At 32.1% G+C, this 20,166-nt stretch overlaps 1 protein-coding gene across 1 annotated transcript; it reads right to left on the reverse strand.

The window, feature by feature from the left end:
- Window positions 1–14,313: 14,313 nt before the first annotated feature.
- LOC105156415 (receptor-like protein 4) lies at window positions 14,314–17,974 on the reverse strand. Its single transcript, XM_011072533.3, has 9 exons — window positions 17,822–17,974; window positions 16,597–17,676; window positions 16,291–16,441; window positions 16,120–16,191; window positions 15,767–15,835; window positions 15,436–15,504; window positions 15,190–15,267; window positions 14,826–15,034; window positions 14,314–14,740 (listed from the first exon to the last, which is right to left on the reverse strand). Exons 1-9 carry the CDS (start codon window positions 17,898–17,900, stop codon window positions 14,634–14,636), a joined length of 1,914 nt encoding a protein of 637 aa, XP_011070835.1. The 5' UTR covers window positions 17,901–17,974; the 3' UTR covers window positions 14,314–14,633.
- Window positions 17,975–20,166: the final 2,192 nt, after the last annotated feature.

Below are 20,166 nucleotides of genomic sequence, written 5' to 3' on the forward strand. Positions count from 1 at the left end.
AGCCACTCAAACCCTTCGTCTGGTAGTTTAATTAATGTATTATGGCAAATAAAATCGATTTATTTAATAGTCAAGTTTGTTTTAGTATTTGATATGTGGAAATATATATTTTTGGAAAAATAATAGAAGAAATTCTATAGAATATAAAACTAAGATGAAGAAGTATATGTATAAATTGTGGGTAAGATAAGGAGAGCAAGTTGATGGGATTCACATGAGAGAGCGTGGACCGGTTGTAGCGAAGTTCATCCCCCCCTGAGTTATGCTGCTACTGCTGAGCTGACTATCGGCATGGTCTCTCCTCTCTTCACATCTACATCCCTTATATCTATATATGATTATATACATGCATGTAATTATTATGTTATTAAATTCAATACAATGTCCCAAGAAAATAAATAGAAATAATTAGATATATTGTATGCGAGTTTTGGTTGGATAAATTCCGTGCAATAGACCAAGCAGCAAACGTCTAATGATAGGAGATGTATGAGCATGAGATAAGATAAAAAGGAGGGAATTTAATGAAGTGGGAAGCTGAGAGAGGATCGATGGGAGAGGGTGTAATAATCTGGTAATTCCCAACAGGATGGGGGGTGTTATGGGCCACTGGTAATGAGGGATGGATAGACTTGAAGACAAACACCACCCTCATCCAATCACAATTAATTTCCCCCCATAAAATCTTACCTGGCATGATTTGATTCGTCCTCTCCATATTTCTTTTGTCTTATTGGCCAGGTTCACCTTAGTATCTCCCCACACTACACACCCTATTCATTCCATACATTTTATCAACATGGAACCAATCAAATCCTTCCTTTTACTTGTAAATAAGTAGAAAAAAATTAGATTAAAGTTAAAACAGGTCGTAACCACCTCAATTAAAGGAATGTGATAATCATAAAATGTTCCTTTCATCAATGCTAGTTGTGTTGCCAGATTATATATAATACACTCGTATAAAATGATGAGTTTTACGTTATTCAAACATCATTACATCACTGTGTTGGTAATAATGGGGTGAAACCCATATGATTAAATGAGGTATTACACGTACAAATAATATAATATCGAGAAAGTTCTAATTAACCTAATCAAATTAACCTAATCAAATTAACCCTTCATATGTACAGTCCATATAGATTAATTAATGTCTGAACTGTGTGCTGTTATTATCATTATTGACAGCTTAATTACTCATATTAAAATCCAAAACCTTATCTTATTAGTTCTTTCTCCTTTTTGTCCAGCCAAAAACTCTTAATCTGGATAAGATGTTTCACAGCATTCTTGTCCTAAACCTTTGTCCCACTCTCTTGTTTTGCAATCCACGCCAACAAATCAAATTTTATGTTTGTAACTAATTATATAATAATTTATATTATCTTACTTATTATATGATGGGTTATTTTATTAAAATTATGTATAATTATTATTTTTTACTTAATTATATAATTCAATTTAATTCGATCAAAATTAGTGAAATTGATTTTTTTTCTTAAAAAAAAAAGAAAGAAAAAAAAATCAAATCCTATGGGCGACCCATCTTAATACATGAAAAATGGGATGCAAATTATGAGGATTCTGTACGGAGAGGTCCTCCTTCTCCGGGGGGCCCACAGCTGCAAGTTGATGTAAACCAAACCCAACCCTATGGTTTACAATTTTGCTGTGGGATTTTTGTGATTTTTTATTTGTTTTTATTGGGCCCCATTTGAAGATTCCACTGCTTATCCAATTATTTCACCAAATAATTAATGTCACTAGTTCAGTAAGAAGTCTTGTCTTAGTATAGTGCTCACAATTGATGCTACTTATGATTAAATATTAACTAATAATTTTTATAGTATCTATAATAATTAATATTGTACTAATAGGTGAAAATGAATTTTGGTTCCGAAAAACTATAATAGCAATTTTATTTTGTCAGAACATGACGTGCAAAAAAATATATACTTAAATTGTCACTATTAATAATTACGGTATGACAAATAATAAGCGATTGTCGTGTTATACACATTTATATACAATATTATAGTAGAATAAAAATTTTATCGATTGATGTATATAATTGTGATAGTTTTAATATTATAATTTGATGAAAAGAAAATATATAATTGGTTGTGGGAATTTGGGTTTGATGATTAGGCTACAATAATGAGTTCATAGCGTATCAAGTGAATTTGTTTTGGTTGGAAATAAAAATGGGATAATTATATTTATACTCTCGATTTATGGTCTATTTATATATACTATTTTTATTTTTTGTATAATAACAAAAACTATTTCTGACATTCAAAAAATAAGGATAGTTTATGTAATGATTTTGATATTTTTAGAGGATGTTTGTGTAAATTTTTGAAAAAGTAAGAAATTATTTGTGTAAGTGATAATGATATTTTGATGGATGTATAATTATTTTAAAAATTAAAAATAATTTATTTAAATAAATAAATCGTAGATCGAAAAATATAAATATAATTATCCTAATAAAATACTAAAGAAAAATGTACGGTATGTGCGGGTTATAGTGATACGGAGGGATGGTGTGTCGTGTTGTGGGTATCGGGAGTTTCCTTACAGGTGGGAACGCGTGTGTGCCGATGCGTTGGGGTTGGGCTGTCACATGAGACTTAACTTACCTAATTATACACATGACTATGTTTTTTGTTTTTTTTTTTCCCTCTTCTTTACTCTGCTTATTCTTCTCATGGGTCATTATTTAATTACTAAATATTTTACATAATATTAACTCAACAATATTAGATAATAATTTCCGGGATATTTCAACTTTTTGTAAATCCAATAAATTATCTAAGTGTTCATATGATAATTAGTCCACCAATTGGGTTCGAGTTTACATTAATTATACTAATGAAGTCTAATTTAATTAGTAAATTTAATGCCCACTCGTTGTAATATTATAACTCAAATCCCAGTAACGTGTAGGTTATTATTTTATTTTTTAGTAACTTTTTATTTATTTAAATAATAATTGTTGATTAATTATAAATATTGATATTAATAAATAATATATTAATTATCAATTATTAAAATTATGATATAGGATTTGAACTCACAATTTCTTGATCGTGAAACCTTAATCTCAACACTCACGTAAAAGAAGTATTGGTAGATGACATCATAGTAATGCTGTCATGTTCCAATTTATGTCTAAATACATGTGCTTGCTTTCTAATGCTATCTCCATTTCACCTTTTCATTTTTTCCTTGACACAGTAAAAAAGGTACAAATTGAAATATTGAACGCATATAATTATTAGTAATTAAAAAAACAAGAGACATAGCATATGTGCAAACGTGGGCTGCTTCGGCATTTACAAATGCGTTAATTACGTCTTAGTGGAAGTATACTCATATCCCTTTTCAATCTTACAACAGATAATGTAAGAATTATCTCTATCTAAACCACGCCATTTCAGCAGTATATGTCACCAAAATCATATAACAATGCATCACTATCCTTATCAATAAATAATTAGTGTTTTTGAATGAAGTGATGTAAGATGATGGGCTTTCTACGTAGATAATGCGTGTGTAGAACGGAGGGAAAATCGAAGGTGACCAAAGGAACATATTACTATGTAAAGATGATCCCAAAATCATGTCGTTTTCATATTCTATGCTACAGACACAACAAATTTTATTAACCAGGTATTATTACATATGAAATGACGTGTCATTAGATGTGGTACACAAATTCACTAGTGATTTCATACATGTAGATATATGTGCCAAAATTACACGTCATGTTGAGGATATGCATTTCGGAATATTAATTACATTGAATTTAAAAATTTAAAATCTAATTATGAAATAAATGAAAACCTGCATTCATAATAATCGAACAAACAACATCTTGATTAAGGGGCCCTCTCTCTCTCTCTTAATAAAATTTGATTTATTATATCATTTAGCATATTTAAACAAAAAATTTGATTCAATACATTGATTAACGTACATGTTTGAAAGAAAAATAGTAATAAAAAATTGATATAGACTTACATACCCACATTCGTAGAATTTGAATTTGATGGAGGAAAAAATCAAACTAGAAATTGAAAGGTCGTCATTTTCGAAAGGAATGTGCTAGAGAATAAAGGAAATTCAATGAAAAAGGAAAAGGTTGACATTCCAAGAAAAGAAAGTACTCAATAAGAAAAAGATCAATAAAAAAGAGAAAGATTGACATTTCAAGAAAGGAAAATATTAAAGAAGGAACAAAACTATAAAAAAAAAGGGTTAACTTATCAAATTAGCGTAATGTTGTATTAGTATAAATGCCTCATTTATTATTAAGACGAAGGGGGGGGGGTGAAAAAGACCCCAATCAATTAAATTTAATGGATCTCATTTTTTAAACTATAAGAACTTAAGTCTTTTAATTACAAGACTTCAACCATACCACTTAAATAAAACTTGATTAGCTTATGAAGGTCTGGATCTTACCATTTCGAGCATTTCACAAGAACCCTCATTTGATTCCGGGAAGAAGCAAAATGGAATTTTGCATATAGGATTGCATGGTGTGGAGGAATCAAGTGGTGGGGCCTTGTTTGGTGATCACCACAACGTCACTCCTTCACTGCAAAATGCACATAATTAAAACGTCAGATTTGAAGTGGGACAAACTTTCAAATCGTGACATATAAAATTTATCTAAATTTAATTCTTTTTCCAACTCTTACCCTATACTATATACATATATATATATATGGTAAAGGATAATGTCATTTGTTAACCTAAATTATCTTATAGGTATATATCACCCTATCACTAGTTAATTACAATTAATTAGTTTGTGAAATAGTCATTTAACATGAGGATATACAATTCCTTAATAATAATCCTTTTCCCCTCACCCTCTAATCAACGTAGATGATGAATAGTGGATGATGATTGAGGCAATTGTATATTTATAATCATGTGTGGTCCTCTCATGGTTATCGTAATCATATCTCCACATTGTAGTGTAATTACAGCACTTAGTCATCATGGCTATCTCATCATCAAGTTAGTGCTGGCCTGGATCATGTTTCATTTTGTTCTTTTTTGCATGCACATTAGATACTCTTTTTAGGATTTCTTCTTATCACACACATATATATATGTCTCATAATTATATGTAATTTGTGTGAGCTTTCATCTAATTACATCACTTGGAAAACAATTTATTTGATTAAATTTTCCATTTATTTTGTTTCGATATTTCTTCTTGGGAATCAAATGTCAAATTGGGTAAAATCGTAGCTATCCCAAGTCCCAGTTATGGAAGAACTCGTAGCTATCCCGATTAAGGAAACTTAATTTATTGAGACATTGTTCAATAATTGGTTACAGTATCCCCACCAACACATTAAATAAAATTCGAGTTTTTAGTGAATCAAGTACGATGAGTCGACCCAAATAATAACTAAAAACATTTAATTAGAAGATCCTAAGAAAAGTTTGGAATTATTCGTGCATATCTTGTATCATTTATTCACAAGCATAAATCTGAAAGATAATGTGACATAAAAGTGAGGGATTAGTTTAATCAATGTATAGGTCGTTTGCTGAACAAAAGCGCACTTTCCAACTCCATAGGTTTCAGTTGGCGATGAGGTAGTTAATATATGTATATGAGCAGGGATGGGAACGCCACCTCAAGCTCACCGACTAGTACGCGACTTTAGCATCACCACCCCCAATTATAATATACTAACGTAGCCACGTTGGTGATGGGAAAAGCATCACGGAATCTTTGATTTCTGTTGCTGCCCGAATTCGTATTTTGGCTCTTTTAATTGGACTAATTATTATTATTATTATTATTCTTTATATAATATTATCTCATGACCAAAGAATAAAAAAAGTGAAAAAGGGTGTAGTGGGTTTAGGCACATGATGACTCAGTAGATGACTTAGGATTTGGACAACATAAATTATATATTAATTTTTGTATAGTTTCTTACAACTTTGCAGTACTGCTGCTATGTTTGAATCTTTGCAACTTGTTCACAACTTTACTACTAATCTTTGTTTTAATTTTCTTCTGTTTTTTCTAAGGAAGAAAAAATGCACCAAATAAATACTACCATAAATTAATTCAAAATTTCACATAAAATATGATACATATATATATATATATATTAACTTTATAGAAGTATCATTGTAAATATTACATGATCTTAAATAACATTAATTAACGTGTTTGAAAGGAATAAATACTTTATTCAAAAAATTCCCTTTTTTTTTTTTAATTCCACAACAAAGTAGAACCACAAACAAATTCAAACTCGTAATTTCTTCATTGAAAAGTAACCAATTTGACAACAATAATTCAGAAACATTTTTATCCACGAACCATTATTTTGAATATTACAAGTACTTAAATAGCAAAAAATTTGAAAATTCTAAATAATAGAGCGTATTTCAAAATTTTTGTCTTTAAACTTTTTAATTATTGATTCTTTTATCTCCTATATCTATTTCTGAAAATTTCAATTTCGATGAAATTTATAAATATTGCGACAGTAAATTAGTTAAAAGAAAGTTTTCAAATATCTTTTATTATTCCTTTCTTACTCGAATCAAGCTTGAACTGGACATGAAAATTTATCAGACGAAAAGCTAAGTTCAAATTTAATTTAATAAGTTCACAAATCAAACTCAAACGAGCTTTTACCAATTAATTTCACATAAAATAAAAAAAATATTTATAAATATTTCGTTTAATTACTAGGAAAAGGAAGACACAAAAAATAATCATATACAATAATACAAGTGTCATATCTGTTATTCAGTAAGCAACACGCTTTTGTCCTGTGCCTTCAATTTGTTTCCTCATCATCACCATAAACACGCAATCGTCGCATTTTCAGAAAATATATAAGTATTAATTGCTGAGAGGAAATAAATCAATATATATAACTATTTTTTTCATGGACAAGTAGATCTTTGACTGCTGCTTGATTTTGCTCTGCCGACGTGGAGGAAGACCCAGCTTTTCGGGTCAACCATGTGATCGAATCTGGTGGGAATTATATTGTCAAAAGCTGAGTCAAGCAATGAATCAACTATTGCTTTAATTATACAATTATGTTCTTAATTAGTATCCCAACATCTACTTATACCTTAATTCAAGTTACTAATGAGTGAAGTTACTTCAAAATATTTTGACTTCATTTCAAATTTTTAGCTACTCCATTACAACAATATTTTCTCTTTTTTTTCCTTTTAAAGTAAAATATTTGACTAAATTCATTTAAATTATTATTTTCTCCAAACGTTATTGACGTATTATCTATTTTGATTATTGAACCAGCTATGATATTTAAAATAAACTAAATTTATAAAATGATCGTTACTAACTGCTGCACATTCATATAAAAAGACTAGTGCTATGTTTATAATAAATTTGAACTCATGATATTCAAATTGAAAATCGGTGATTTAACTACATACTAGACTATTATTCTGGTGGTATAATAATATACATTCAATCTGAATAGATCAAATTTAAATTTAAAGTTTCAAAATGTTCTTTTTTTCTAATAATATTATAATATATATAGTCCAACTTTTAGAATTTCTTGAATAAAAATTCGTTAGGGGCAATTCCAGTACTCCCGACCCTTGTCGTTGATTTCAAGCTTATTTTTTATATATTGAATTATTACCTAAAGGACATTAAATCACATAATTGAATTCTTCACCAATGATTCTAGAAAGTGAACCCACAGGACAATAGAAAGTAAAACAATAATAAATGTCTGATGTCTGTCCATCTGCTGAATTTTCTTTGCTAGAAATTAAAAGCTAAAAATTGTCAAAAGGCCAACGCGGTCGATGTTCCTAATTCATAGAATTTCTGGCCTCGGTTTTTTGTCACTGATACAAGACCTGGAAAAGCCAGTTGCTATTTTAATTATCAGACCCCAGAATGTAAGAAAAATTGTAACTTGTCCTAACCTAAGCCAACAGGATTGGTGTGGTTCCAGTTGTAACTATTGTAAGCATAATGCAATCTTAAACAAGTTAAATATTTAAACAAGATAAGACGGTCTCTAGAGAGAGAAGAGCTCGATAGAGCGATATCTATACGGAGGAAGGACTCGAAGAGGACATTCGGAGGGTAATAGTGCGACATAGAGCGATCAACAGGTAAGAGGGCAGGGGCCTGTAGAGCTTCGTTAACTACCTTTGTATTGATATAATATAAGTTCGATTGCTTACGGCTAATTAATTTTTACAGATTGCTACATTATAATATGATTTTATGTTATATCAGCGATCGTTTACAAAATTTAATTTTTAACATTTGCTACTTTTATACCCTATTCATATAATAAAAACCCATAATTATAGTACGATCAATAATAACAATTACTATTGGTTTTCCTTTGAACAAATTGGATAAATAATTGCACCAAATATTAATTTGCATTTGAAAAAGTCAAGTACGCAGCCAATAAATGTACACGCAGATGCCGAGAAAATTGTCAAAAGAAACAAACAGTGGAATGTGCAGCCAAAAGAAAACAAAATCATGGAATCTAATTTAGGGCCACTAGGGGTGTGCAAGTTGCTTTTGTTGACGAGGGACTACCAAATTGTTATTATTTAATTAATTAATTTGTATATATATATAAATAATAGTAATTTTGGGACCACAATACCCCTGGTGTGCCACATAACTCTTCCCATTGGTTGAGAAGTTGTGTCAGATATTCCCTACCTCTATTTTGATTAATATTGTCATCATCATATTCATACGTGTGTATATAACATTACAAGAGCAAAGACTTGAAATTCAAAAGATACCCTTTTAATTGTATTTATTACAGCCTTCTAGATTCTACCTTTTTTTTTTACAAATTATTACCAATATTAGAACATTTTGATTAGATGGTAATAAGCCACATGGAGAAATTAAATTATTTTTCATTTAAGTGTATTTGATGTACATTTTCGAGATAAATTATCATAAAAGACAAACATTTCAAAATTACAATATATATGTGTTGTACCGTTTCTCTTCTTTGAAATAGCTCCCATTTTTCAGTAATATTTTGGCACTACTGACTCAATGAAAGACTAAATTACCATGATATTTTCTTTTAAAGAAATAATTCAAAATTTATACTAATAAAATAAATAAAAGAAAAAGTATGTAGAGATGAATAAGAGAGTAGGACAACATATGATGCGGACATGGGACGCACAATTATGGGGGTAAGAAAGTCAAGATGGATGGAACGGAATAGGGCAAGTTGAAGTATGTTGTAGTTGGCAAGCAGTGGATCTGTTCTTGTTTTCTTCTGTTGCAGATAAGTGTTCCCATCTACTACAACTCTACAAATTTAATAATCTTTCAAATTATTAGTTGCATATTAAATTTACTAGTTACCATTTTTTAATCGTTTGGATTTTTTTAAACGAGTAAAATCTTGTGAATTACGATAGACGCATGACTTGATTATATGCTGATCTGCAGTTAGAGGGTGTTTTTTTCAAGTAAATTTATCAAATATTTATTAATTTATAAAATATTGGTAAATTATTTGGAAACTTCTTTTGAAAGAAAAAAGTAAAATAATATATATATATAATTTATTTTTGAAATTTTAACAGACTTTTTAATTTTAAGTATACCAGTTGCAAAATTATATATCATTTGTAAAATCTTATAAATATCATATTATTATATTATTTGAATACTTCAAATTGAAATAAGGTCTATAAAACTAGTCAAACACCTTCTTAGCATATTAAATTTTTCAACAAATGAATATTATTCTGTATGCTTAATTTGGTGAAAATAATAAAAAGGAAAAACGAAACCACTTGTGATGGGAAGAGGAGACTTTTATTACGTAAAAGCAGGTCCAGCAAGTCAAGTCCACGCAAATTGTATATATATTTAGGCTGCACTGTACTCATCCTATCCCATCACGGCTTTCTATATATATTCTTTTTTTTTTTTTTTTCCATTTCATCTCCCCCTAAATTTTATTTTATTTATATTAATTGGTTTATTTTAATTACTATATACATAAACATTAATAATAATAATTTGATTTGATTACGTATGTTGCACCGCGTGAATCTACATCATTGTTAATTAAGAAATCATGAGAGATGTCATATCTTTTAATATTTGCGATAATTACAATCTCATCCCCTGAAGTATGGTATAATTACACCTACACTCTATATGATTTGTAAAATTATATTTAGAATTCTTGAGATTTGTTTCAATCTAACAAGTAGGTCCATTCATAGATCTTTATTTTTTTTCTTATTAATAAATCCACATAATTTTTTCCAGATGAGTTCCATCATTATGTTATTTTCTTTATATATATATATATATATATATAACACTAATTGTCGATTAATTCTAAATTATCAGTATTTGTTAATAACAAATCAATTAATTTTCTCAAAAGTAAAAAAGTTGATTGGATGGAAGAATTGGGTTGGATTGCCTTAATTTCAATTAACTACTTACAACATTAAAACGAGGATTATATGCTTCTAGTAGTAAAGTACAATGATTAAATCACTATATATATATGTAATAATTAAGAAACGACAGATACGTACAATGTACACATAATTAATGTGTCACGTAGAATACTCGATCTGCAACGTACGAAACAAGGCTGGATGGTTTGGGTTAGGTCCAGTCCCATCTTTAGCTCTAATATAATATTCATTAGCCATCTAATTGCTCTCTTAGATTAATAATAATCAGTAGGGTAATGTGAACGTCGACGTGGCTCAAGCCCAAACTTCATACTTAGCAATAATTAAATAATATTAATTGCATGCTAAAACCAACAGAGCACAACATGTCGAGTAGACCTCCAAATGAACAGTACTTAAAGCGCCTGAAAGTGGAAATATATATCACTCAACATAAGTAACGTTTTTATATATAAGATGAGAAAAAGTCGTTGTTTGTGTTTTCAATCATCTGAAAAGTCGTCATTGGGTTGCATTGGAGAATTGTCAACTTGGCCTAATTTCTCAAGTCAAAACTCAGACCCCGATTAAATTAGTAATTGTTTTTGTTTTTTCTTTTCAATTGGTATATACCGTTATAGTTTTAGGGTGAGTCCCATTCCGTTTGAGGATCTTGTCATTTACATGTTGGTTTAGGTGGTAAAGAAACACGAATTTTCTATATTAATGTGAAAAAACCTATTTTAATAGATAATTTGTAAGTAATTATATAAAAAATGTATTATGTATGAAGCCCTCCAAACTTTATATAACTGATAACAAAAATTGAATTTATTATCTTTTTTAATTGTTTGTTAAGGGTAAGTATGTTTTGCCTGAAATGTGACATAATATAGGAGGTGCAAAATTCAGACGCGTACCCCACACATTCAACATCCAAGACTAGTCAACTTAACTTGAAGATGGAGGCAAAAGCAGACAAGTGATATCTGTACTAATTACATGTTGGTTGTGGGTACATAGAAATTTGCGAAGACCAAGTCCTTTTACAACCTATGCTATTGGGCAGTAGTAGTACAATTCCAGCCATCAATGGGAAACCATCAAGATTCCCCCATTTTTCAGACTTTGTGTACTGCAAACTTTGTAACCCCTCTTCTTTTAGCATCATTCTGTACTATATGTTCCTGGCTGTCTCCTTTGGCCCATTTGTCAAAACTTTCTGAAATTTAAATTCACTTAAAAATATGATCACTAGTCTATTCACATTATATGCTATCGCGGCTCTAGTGCATTGAACCAACCCGAAAGAAACCATGAGAGTGAGTTCATGGGATTGAGATAAGGATCGAACTGAAATATATATTGACCGCGCAATCATAAAGTAATGGGTCCAAATCTGGGTAAAGGTTTAAATCAGGGCTCTATGGAATTTGGATTAGATGAATAGGATGTGGTGGGATTGCTGGTTGGTGGGTGGATGCGTTGTATTATGCAATTCCAAGAACCTAGTCTAATGCAAATTGATAGGGGGGCATGCAATGCAAGGCCCTTATCAGGTCACATCTTGATGGAACCTAGTATTATTACCATTATCCATGCATGTACTTGTGAACTACATACATTTCCTGTCAGAATGTAGTGTCTGTTTGTGTGTGTGTGTGTTCTTTAGAATTGATGGATTCATAAATTATTACCAATGAAAATGGTATATATAAAGGAGATCCAATCAGTTGCAATGGGATGAAACTGTAAATATGGAAGGATTTAGTGAAGGATGGAAGACCACATCAACATGTTCCGGCATGGGCCTTCCCTATTACTATGGCCCTTATCACCAAGGTTTGAATCATGTTCGTTTAACGTGCTTTTGGTTGGGAAATGTGGAGACCAACCGGAACTTTTCCTTACAGTTCTTTGTTTTTCCTGACATGCATCTAAGTACTATCTTATCATCAATTCATCGATACGATGATGAGTCGATACCGTTGCAATAGAATTTTCTTTAAAATGTGGGTATACTCTCTTATCCGATTTGAAATAGCGTAATTTTTATATTCAAATTGAGTTTTGAAATTTATAAACTGATTAAATTTCTCGTTTTCGATTCTAATCAGACGTGGAATGATAGTAACGCTGACGCACGAACATCAATTTCATCTTGGTCCCTAAATTTTATGTATCTATATATATAATTTCTTTCGACATTCTCTTTTGGTGGCTTATTGGAATATGGTCGCCAAGAAAGCAAGAGGCGTGTACATGCATAGCCGGAAGAAGGAAGTACGTACATTGGATTTACTTTGGGCCGTTTTATGTTCAAAGAGTACTCTAATTAGTCAGATTATAATGGGCCTATACATTAAAGATAAATGGTTCGGGAACAGATGGGCTACCTCCCGAGGTCAGGCCCAGCCCAATCAGATTCACGCTCTTGGATCGTGTGTTGGAACACGTTACTATTCCTTGTGAATCATAAAATAATCAAAATTTTAATTTTTAGCCCTATATTTATAGAGGTGTGTTATTTTCCATCATCTTTACTTTGGATAAATATTTAGTTTTTAAAAAATCATCAAGTGGTTATTTCCATTGCAACTGTTGTAGACCAATTTGACTGAAGACTTTCAGTGTTTGGATTTGATTTTGGAGTGTTGTGTTGTATTTTATGGAGATAGAGAGAGAAAAATAAAATAAATAAGTATGTGTTAGAAATAGTATGTATGTTTGGATTTATTTTTGGAGATAACTTAAAATAAGTATTGGATATTTAATGTTGAGTTTTAGGAGATAAAAATTATTGTTTATTGTCAAATCACTGTCAAATCATGTATTTTTTATATATATTTATGTATTTGTGTGTGTATATATATATATATTTATGCCGAAACAGTTAAAAATATCCAAAGAATGTGCTTTTGTATGATAATAAATATTAGGTATATTTTAAAATAACTTGAAAATGAAAACAAACATACTGATTGTGTTTCTAATACCTCATTCGCCGATTAATGTCACTAGGTGCAAGAGAATGGTATTTATGTATTTATTTAATGAGATTTATGATTGTTTAAAAGAAATTGGGCCAATTCCAGGGTTGGAAGCAAGAAATTAGGGTGTGAGGGGGGGGGTGTGATTTTGGATGGTCGGGGAAGTTTTATTACGAAAAAAATGAAGTATCAATAGGCCTTAAGCATCATTCTTACAATTAAACGAAAATTCGGGAACACACACCACACACTCAAACGCCAACAACCTTAAAATTAAAAGTGTCATTTTATAAAAATTATAGTACTACATATGTTCAATATATTAAATTACAAGACTAAATTTCTCAGCGTTAAGCTATAGGGTTAAATTGTCAAAATCAGTATATTTAAAGGACTAAAAGTATTTATCCAAAAGAAAAATAACTAAAAGTGATACACTCCCACAAATACACGACTAAAAATAAAATTTTGCTTTAATAGAATACGAGTAATTAAAAGACACTCAATGCGGGGCATAATTTAGAATTTTATTATATTTTTACTTAATTAAACAAAAATTTGAAGATAAAATAAATAATTTGTCAAATCGAACAAAATGAATTAAGACGGGACATGCATGGATAAAAATTATTAAAACAGTTAATTGATTGAACAAACAAATATCTTGTAAATTATAAATGTCAAAAGTAACTAATTTTAGCTGTCAACTAAAATGCTTTTTTAAGAGGATAATTCTCTTTTTAATCAATCAATTCCATTAATTATTTTCCACTTACGTAAATTTAAAATTAATATTTTTATAATTTTTATTAGTTTTGATAGATTATTCATTTTATTTTTCTTATAGTTTAAATCAAACACACGTGGAGTGTGGTTTCTTCACTACCATCACGATAAAATGTACGGGCATTTGTCTCGGCTTTTGGCCCATATACATTGACCAAGATACGCTGTATAATTAAGATACAATGTGGTTTCCCAATAACTCAAATCCAATCTCAGAGGGACGAAAGCCGTCACCATCGCATACTTTCGGAGGAGTCGATAGCGCTCCATAAACTTCGTACTCTTCCCACTTTGTGTCAACAAGATCATGATTCTTATTACATCATCTTCATGATCTGAAGCCTGTCATAATTGTCCTTCTCCTTTTATGGTAGACGCTAATCAGTTTAAACTGTAAGTTCGCATGTATCCTTTGGCATGTTGGCTTTCCATTTCAAGAGCCATCAACGATTTCTGCCTCTGATATCTGTTTCTCTTTGCCGCAAGTGCTGTTCAAAAGAAAACAATTCAAACTTAAACAGTTATATATCTCTTCTGTATGCTTGTAAGATAATTGTGTAGGAATAAACTTACAGACTAATTCATGAGGTAGACCAAACTCATAGTCATTGCGCCACCTCCTGATGCACAAATAGTACGTCCCAAGCGAAACTGCCGAGAAAATAACCAGGCTCGACAGAGCGATTGCAATTTTGCCAGCATTAGATAAGCCGTTTTTCCCCCAAAAGAATGGACACTCCGGCAATGAAGGTACACCGCACAATGCTTTATTACCGGAGAGGCTGTGAAATGAATGTCATCTATTAGAAATGCAGGCTAAGGAAGAAAAAGATGAGCTGACGATGAAAATGCAAAAATGAGTACTATTTAGTACTTCAAAATACTTCAATGTCTGCAAGTTCAAGATTTGAATTCATTACATGCAGAGATGACTTACTCTATGGCTCCACCATGAACCCCGATTGAATAAAGTTCCTCCGGCACCTGCCCTCCCAATAAGTTATCATTCAATAACCTGAAAAGTAACATTAGTTAGGGAAAAATCAACGTGCTTGTGTATGATTTCCTTATGATAAAGCTTTCTTATAGTTGACAACAAATTTGCAATTTTCTTAAATCTGTAGTCTTTCATCGGGAGCGAAAATTCAGAAATCACCGAACTTAAAACAAGCTCCGAACTTACACTAGCTGCAAACTAGAGGAAGTTAGACTATCTGGTATGAACCCCGTAAACTTGTTATTTGACAAATCCCTGCATTAGCAGAGCAGAAGAAATTATGGATATAAAAATGGCGGAACTTTTAAAGTAAATGCTGCACTATATGGCAGTAATAGGAATTAATTCATCGAGCATCATAATCATACAAAAAGTATTTGCATCCTGAAGGATAATATTTTTGGTCATACAAACCATATAGATAGAAAGGAACCTGAAAATAATGAAAAAGTTATGGAAAAACAACAGAAGGAAAATGTTTCCCCAAACAAAGACAGTAGGAGTGCGTATATCTTACAGTTTTACAAGTGACTTTTGACCCAATCCAGACGGTATATTACCGCCTAAAGAATTGAAACTCAAGTTCCTGCACATTGAAAGATCTTTACGGGTTATAAATTTAGTCTACAAGGACTATGAACTAATCATGAATAGCAGAAGTAAGCAGTTTTCAGCCGAAAAGTTTAGACAACTTGTTAACAGTTCAATTTCACCTGTAATTTAGACCAAAGACAAAACAACTTTTATTTGACTTCATCCATGCACATCTGATTAGCTGTATTACTATTTTAAAGTACAAGCAAGTACTCACTTCTATCAGAACAGTAATTTATCTATGGATGAACAAAAGAATTGAGTGTGCATACTTACAGGCTTACCAAGTTCGTCAAGAGGCCAATTTGATCGCTGATATAACCTTTCAGCCCTTGGCTCCCAAGATCTCTGGAAAACAAAATAAAATGAGAAGTACGGTAACTCTCTGCACATATTCCATGATCTGTTTATTACATACATAAAGACACAGAGAGAAGAAACACTTGCATTTGGGACACAACAAGTGCAGATTCATCCTTTGTGGGATGACATGTAACGCCCTCCCACGCATCCCATGAAGTAGGCGCACACGGATCTCCATTCCAGCCCATTCGGTCGGGCACACGAAGGGATGCCTTGAGTGCTCTCATAGCAACAACTGCAAAAGTGTCAAGAGATTTGTTCTTTATTGTGTTCTAACTAGTGTGTGTGTGTGTATATATATATATTTATAGTCAGTCAGTAATTATTTCTTCACGAGACAATCATACATAATCCCACAAAACATTGAACAATTCCAGAACTGAGACACACCCTGATCAGGTGCGGTCTTGAGATCAACAGGCACGATTGCATAATTCTCAAGCCCACAAATGAGCGGCGCGCCCACCACCGATTCCAGCCTCACACTCATAGTAGTACTGCTCAAATTCTTGACAACATAGCTCCAATCATTCGCAACAAAACCCCCAACCTCCTTATACAAATCCACCCTACGCACCTTCTCCCCATTCACCATCACATCAAACACCCTCTGCCCCGCGCTGGTCACGCTCACATCAATCTCTGCAAAATGGAACCACAGCAAGTAATCCAGCTTGGCGTCCACGGGCAACTCGTATTCCAGCACCCCACCACCGTTCCCCAACGCTGTAATCGCCGTCTGGTAAAGCTTTTCGGGGAAGTAATTCGGGCTCCTTTCCACGTTAACTATGTTCTTCATCGCAGAAATAGCTTTGATTGTCGATCCACTAGCAACGGACGCTGATCGTACCCGGAATTCGGCGTCGGACTGCCACGAGCGTCCGAAAATATCGGTGTCGTTACTGAACCCAGGGCCCCATTGATCGGAACCGGAGGAAAACCTCGCATAATTAACCAAAATGTAAGTGGTATAATTGTATGCGTAGTGAAATGGGTAGGCGTTGGTGTCGACTTGAGTCAATTCCAGAGACCCTATAACCGGAGAATCAGTGGCAATACTGTAAAAGCACAGGTCGACTGCGAAATCATCGTGATAAAAGAAGAGATCAGAGTAGGCGCCAGAGCGCGAGACTGACCCGGGCCAAGGCGATCGCCATGAAAAGACTAAAGTGCCCTCAACGGAGACATCGAAGGAGGGGGAATGCGACTTGCCGTCGAAGTTGTCGTAGACGGTGAATGTGCGGAGGAAGTAGCGGGCTCCGGCAGTAGATGTGGGGATAGAGTAGCAGTTCTTCTTGCCTGAGGAGATGGGAAAGTAGCGAAGCGTTTTATCTTGCTGGTGGAGGAAGTGGAGGGGCTCGGAGACGACGGAGGTGGCTCCGCCAGAATAGAAGCGATCCGAGAGCCAGGTGGTGTGGAAGGCGTCGGTGGAGTCCAGGTGGCCGCCGCAATCAATGTGTAAGCTGTAGTCTGTGGAAAGAAAAGAAGAACAAGAATGAGTGAGGTGGACATGCATGGGAGTTCATTACACTGTGAGCTGGAAAATACAGTAAGTTAGTAGCGATGTGGAGAGTATAGATACGTATAGTATACGTATAGATATGGATGGACTTACTGAAAGAGTTGGAGAGAGAGAAGGAGGAGTGGAGGAGAGTGAGGATGAAGAGAAGAGGGAGGAGGGAGACGAGGGACATGGCAAGGGAAGCAAACAGAACGACGAGGACAGATTTGGGATTTAGAGTTTTTGAAGAAACAAGATATAATAATAATAATAATAATACAAAAAAAATATATTGAAAATTAAATGCTAAATAATGTCTTCCTCCATTGTGCACGACTTTTGTTAGAATTTTACCTAAATTTTATATTGAATTGTCTAAAAAATTTTTATAAACCCTAAATTATAATTTAAATATTTTTTAAAAATAATTATATACTTTTTTATAATAACATTCGTCCAATGTAAATTTTTTATAATAACATTCGACTAACAACAGATTCTTTTATAATTTGTCAAATTATTTTAAAATAAAATAAAATTTCAGCAAACATTAACATGTTCACGAGTTATATAACTATATTAGTAATTTCTAGGAGAATTTATGATTGTATCAAATGTTAGAAGAGGTAATTCACCCAAAAATTAAAACCCAAATTTATCTTATTTATTTATTATTATGATTATAATTATTTATTATTTAATGTAGAGCTGAGTGGGGATGGTGGGTAGGTGTGAAGTCGGGTTTCAGACCCGTGACATGCAGACGTCTGATCTTTGTAGTTTGCTTCTTTTTGTTTTTATCATCCAGTCCAGTCGAATTGAAAACGTCTGTATAAATATATGCGTGTGATGAAAAGAGCGATTTTCCAGTTGAGTGGAAGACATCAAATTAAGCATGCAACAACACTATGCATGAAGACAAATAAACATGAGCTTTGTTTAATGTTTTTTCCACTACTCTTCCCCACTGTTGTCTTCCCAAAATTACAATCATAATCATTATTCCATTGATTAAACAACTATGTTTTCATTAAAAATGTTTTTCTTTGCCCACTATTTTAATTATCAAACTGAAAAATTAAAAGAAAATGGAATTAGTCAACGAGTTTAATTTTCGGTTTATTCAACTGACTAATACCAATAAAAATTTTGTTATTTAAAAAAAAAAAAAAAAAAACAGCCCCAGTGAAAGAAAAATCAGGAAATTCTGAAGAATTGGCACTTCTTAGGGCAGGAATCTTCTTAGTCTTGAATTTGGGCTTCGTTTGAGAATAGTGTAGCCATGGATGTTATCGTGTTTTGGGCCATAATTAGTAAGGATATTTTCGATGATGTCCAAACTCCAGGTGAAGCCTTTAGCCTCGTAAGCCCAAGCAGCAGCACTTGGAACCCAGAGAACAAAACATATTGGGACAATAAACAAGATTGTCTAGGTAGGGAGTTTGTGGTGGATCAGTTCATTTTAATTAAGATAGTCATACCAAGAAAAACAGGTCCTTCGCCTCATCAACTATTTACAATCTATATCTTGTATGTCTACTCAAACACTAATACTATAATCAACTCACATCTAAATTTAATTTCCATTATTAACCAAATCAATTAGAGTGCAAAGACAAGGCGCATCGTATCGACACTCGATCCACACCTAAGATTACAACTGCCTATCCCCCACTTCAATTTTAAAGAGAAGGCGAATTTGATTGAATCTTGATAATTAGACAACGACAAACTGGTATTCCATTTTGTAATAATTGGTTAAATTATTATAACATATTTTGTGAGAGCGAAATTCAAAATGAGAAAAATACGTATAATATATATAATATAATGAAAGCATAGACTAGTCAAGGAGCAGCTTTTGATGTAGTAGTAGAATAATAAGATTAAATAAAGATTAGGGATAACACAAAAGTTTATTTGATTAGGTGATCATGTCGAGAATAGCCGAGGCAAGCGACGTTTCAACCACGAGAACTTCACGTGTGCCCTCACTTTCTTGTTCACTACAATCTCATGATGATTTTTTTTTTTTTTAATATGTGCAATGAAAAACCAGTACAACTATATGGGATACTTCAAACTATGCCGACTTTGAATTGTATCCTACTTTGATAATAATTGTGATTTTATTTTAATAGTAATTATTGATAATTAGTATATAAGTGTTATAGTTATTGAATATAGATATTTGGTATTGATAGTTGTAATTGATTTATTAAAAAATAATATTTTATTATTTTCACTTTAAAAAAAATAGTTTTTGATATTAGAACGCATGGCCCTGTTTTAAAACAAAGGATTTTCTATCACAATTTTGTGTTACGTACTACACAACTTTATTTATATAGTTTTGTTTTGATTACTAAATTTCCTACGTACTAACTTAATTTTGTTGGGGTGGTTTCGTTATGCACAATCTAGCAATTGTGACGTTGTTGTGTTGAAATAGATTATGA

The sequence above is a fragment of the Sesamum indicum genome, linkage group LG2 (genome assembly GCF_026168435.1).
Source record: "Sesamum indicum cultivar Baizhima isolate 11 linkage group LG2, ASM2616843v1, whole genome shotgun sequence".
Taxonomy (NCBI): Eukaryota; Viridiplantae; Streptophyta; class Magnoliopsida; order Lamiales; family Pedaliaceae; genus Sesamum; species Sesamum indicum.

Excerpts from the sequence above, each read along its gene's own strand:
- LOC105156415 (XM_011072533.3), bottom strand. The coding sequence starts at position 17,900 with ATGTCCCTCGTCTCCCTCCTCCCTCTTCTCTTCATCCTCACTCTCCTC. Across the intron at positions 17,677-17,821 it reads CTCTCTCTCCAACTCTTTCA|ACTACAGCTTACACATTGAT; the intron begins GTAAGTCCATCC and ends TTCTTTCCACAG. Across the intron at positions 15,268-15,435 it reads TCCTCTAGTTTGCAGCTAGT|GTTATTGAATGATAACTTAT; the intron begins GTAAGTTCGGAG and ends GTTACTTTTCAG.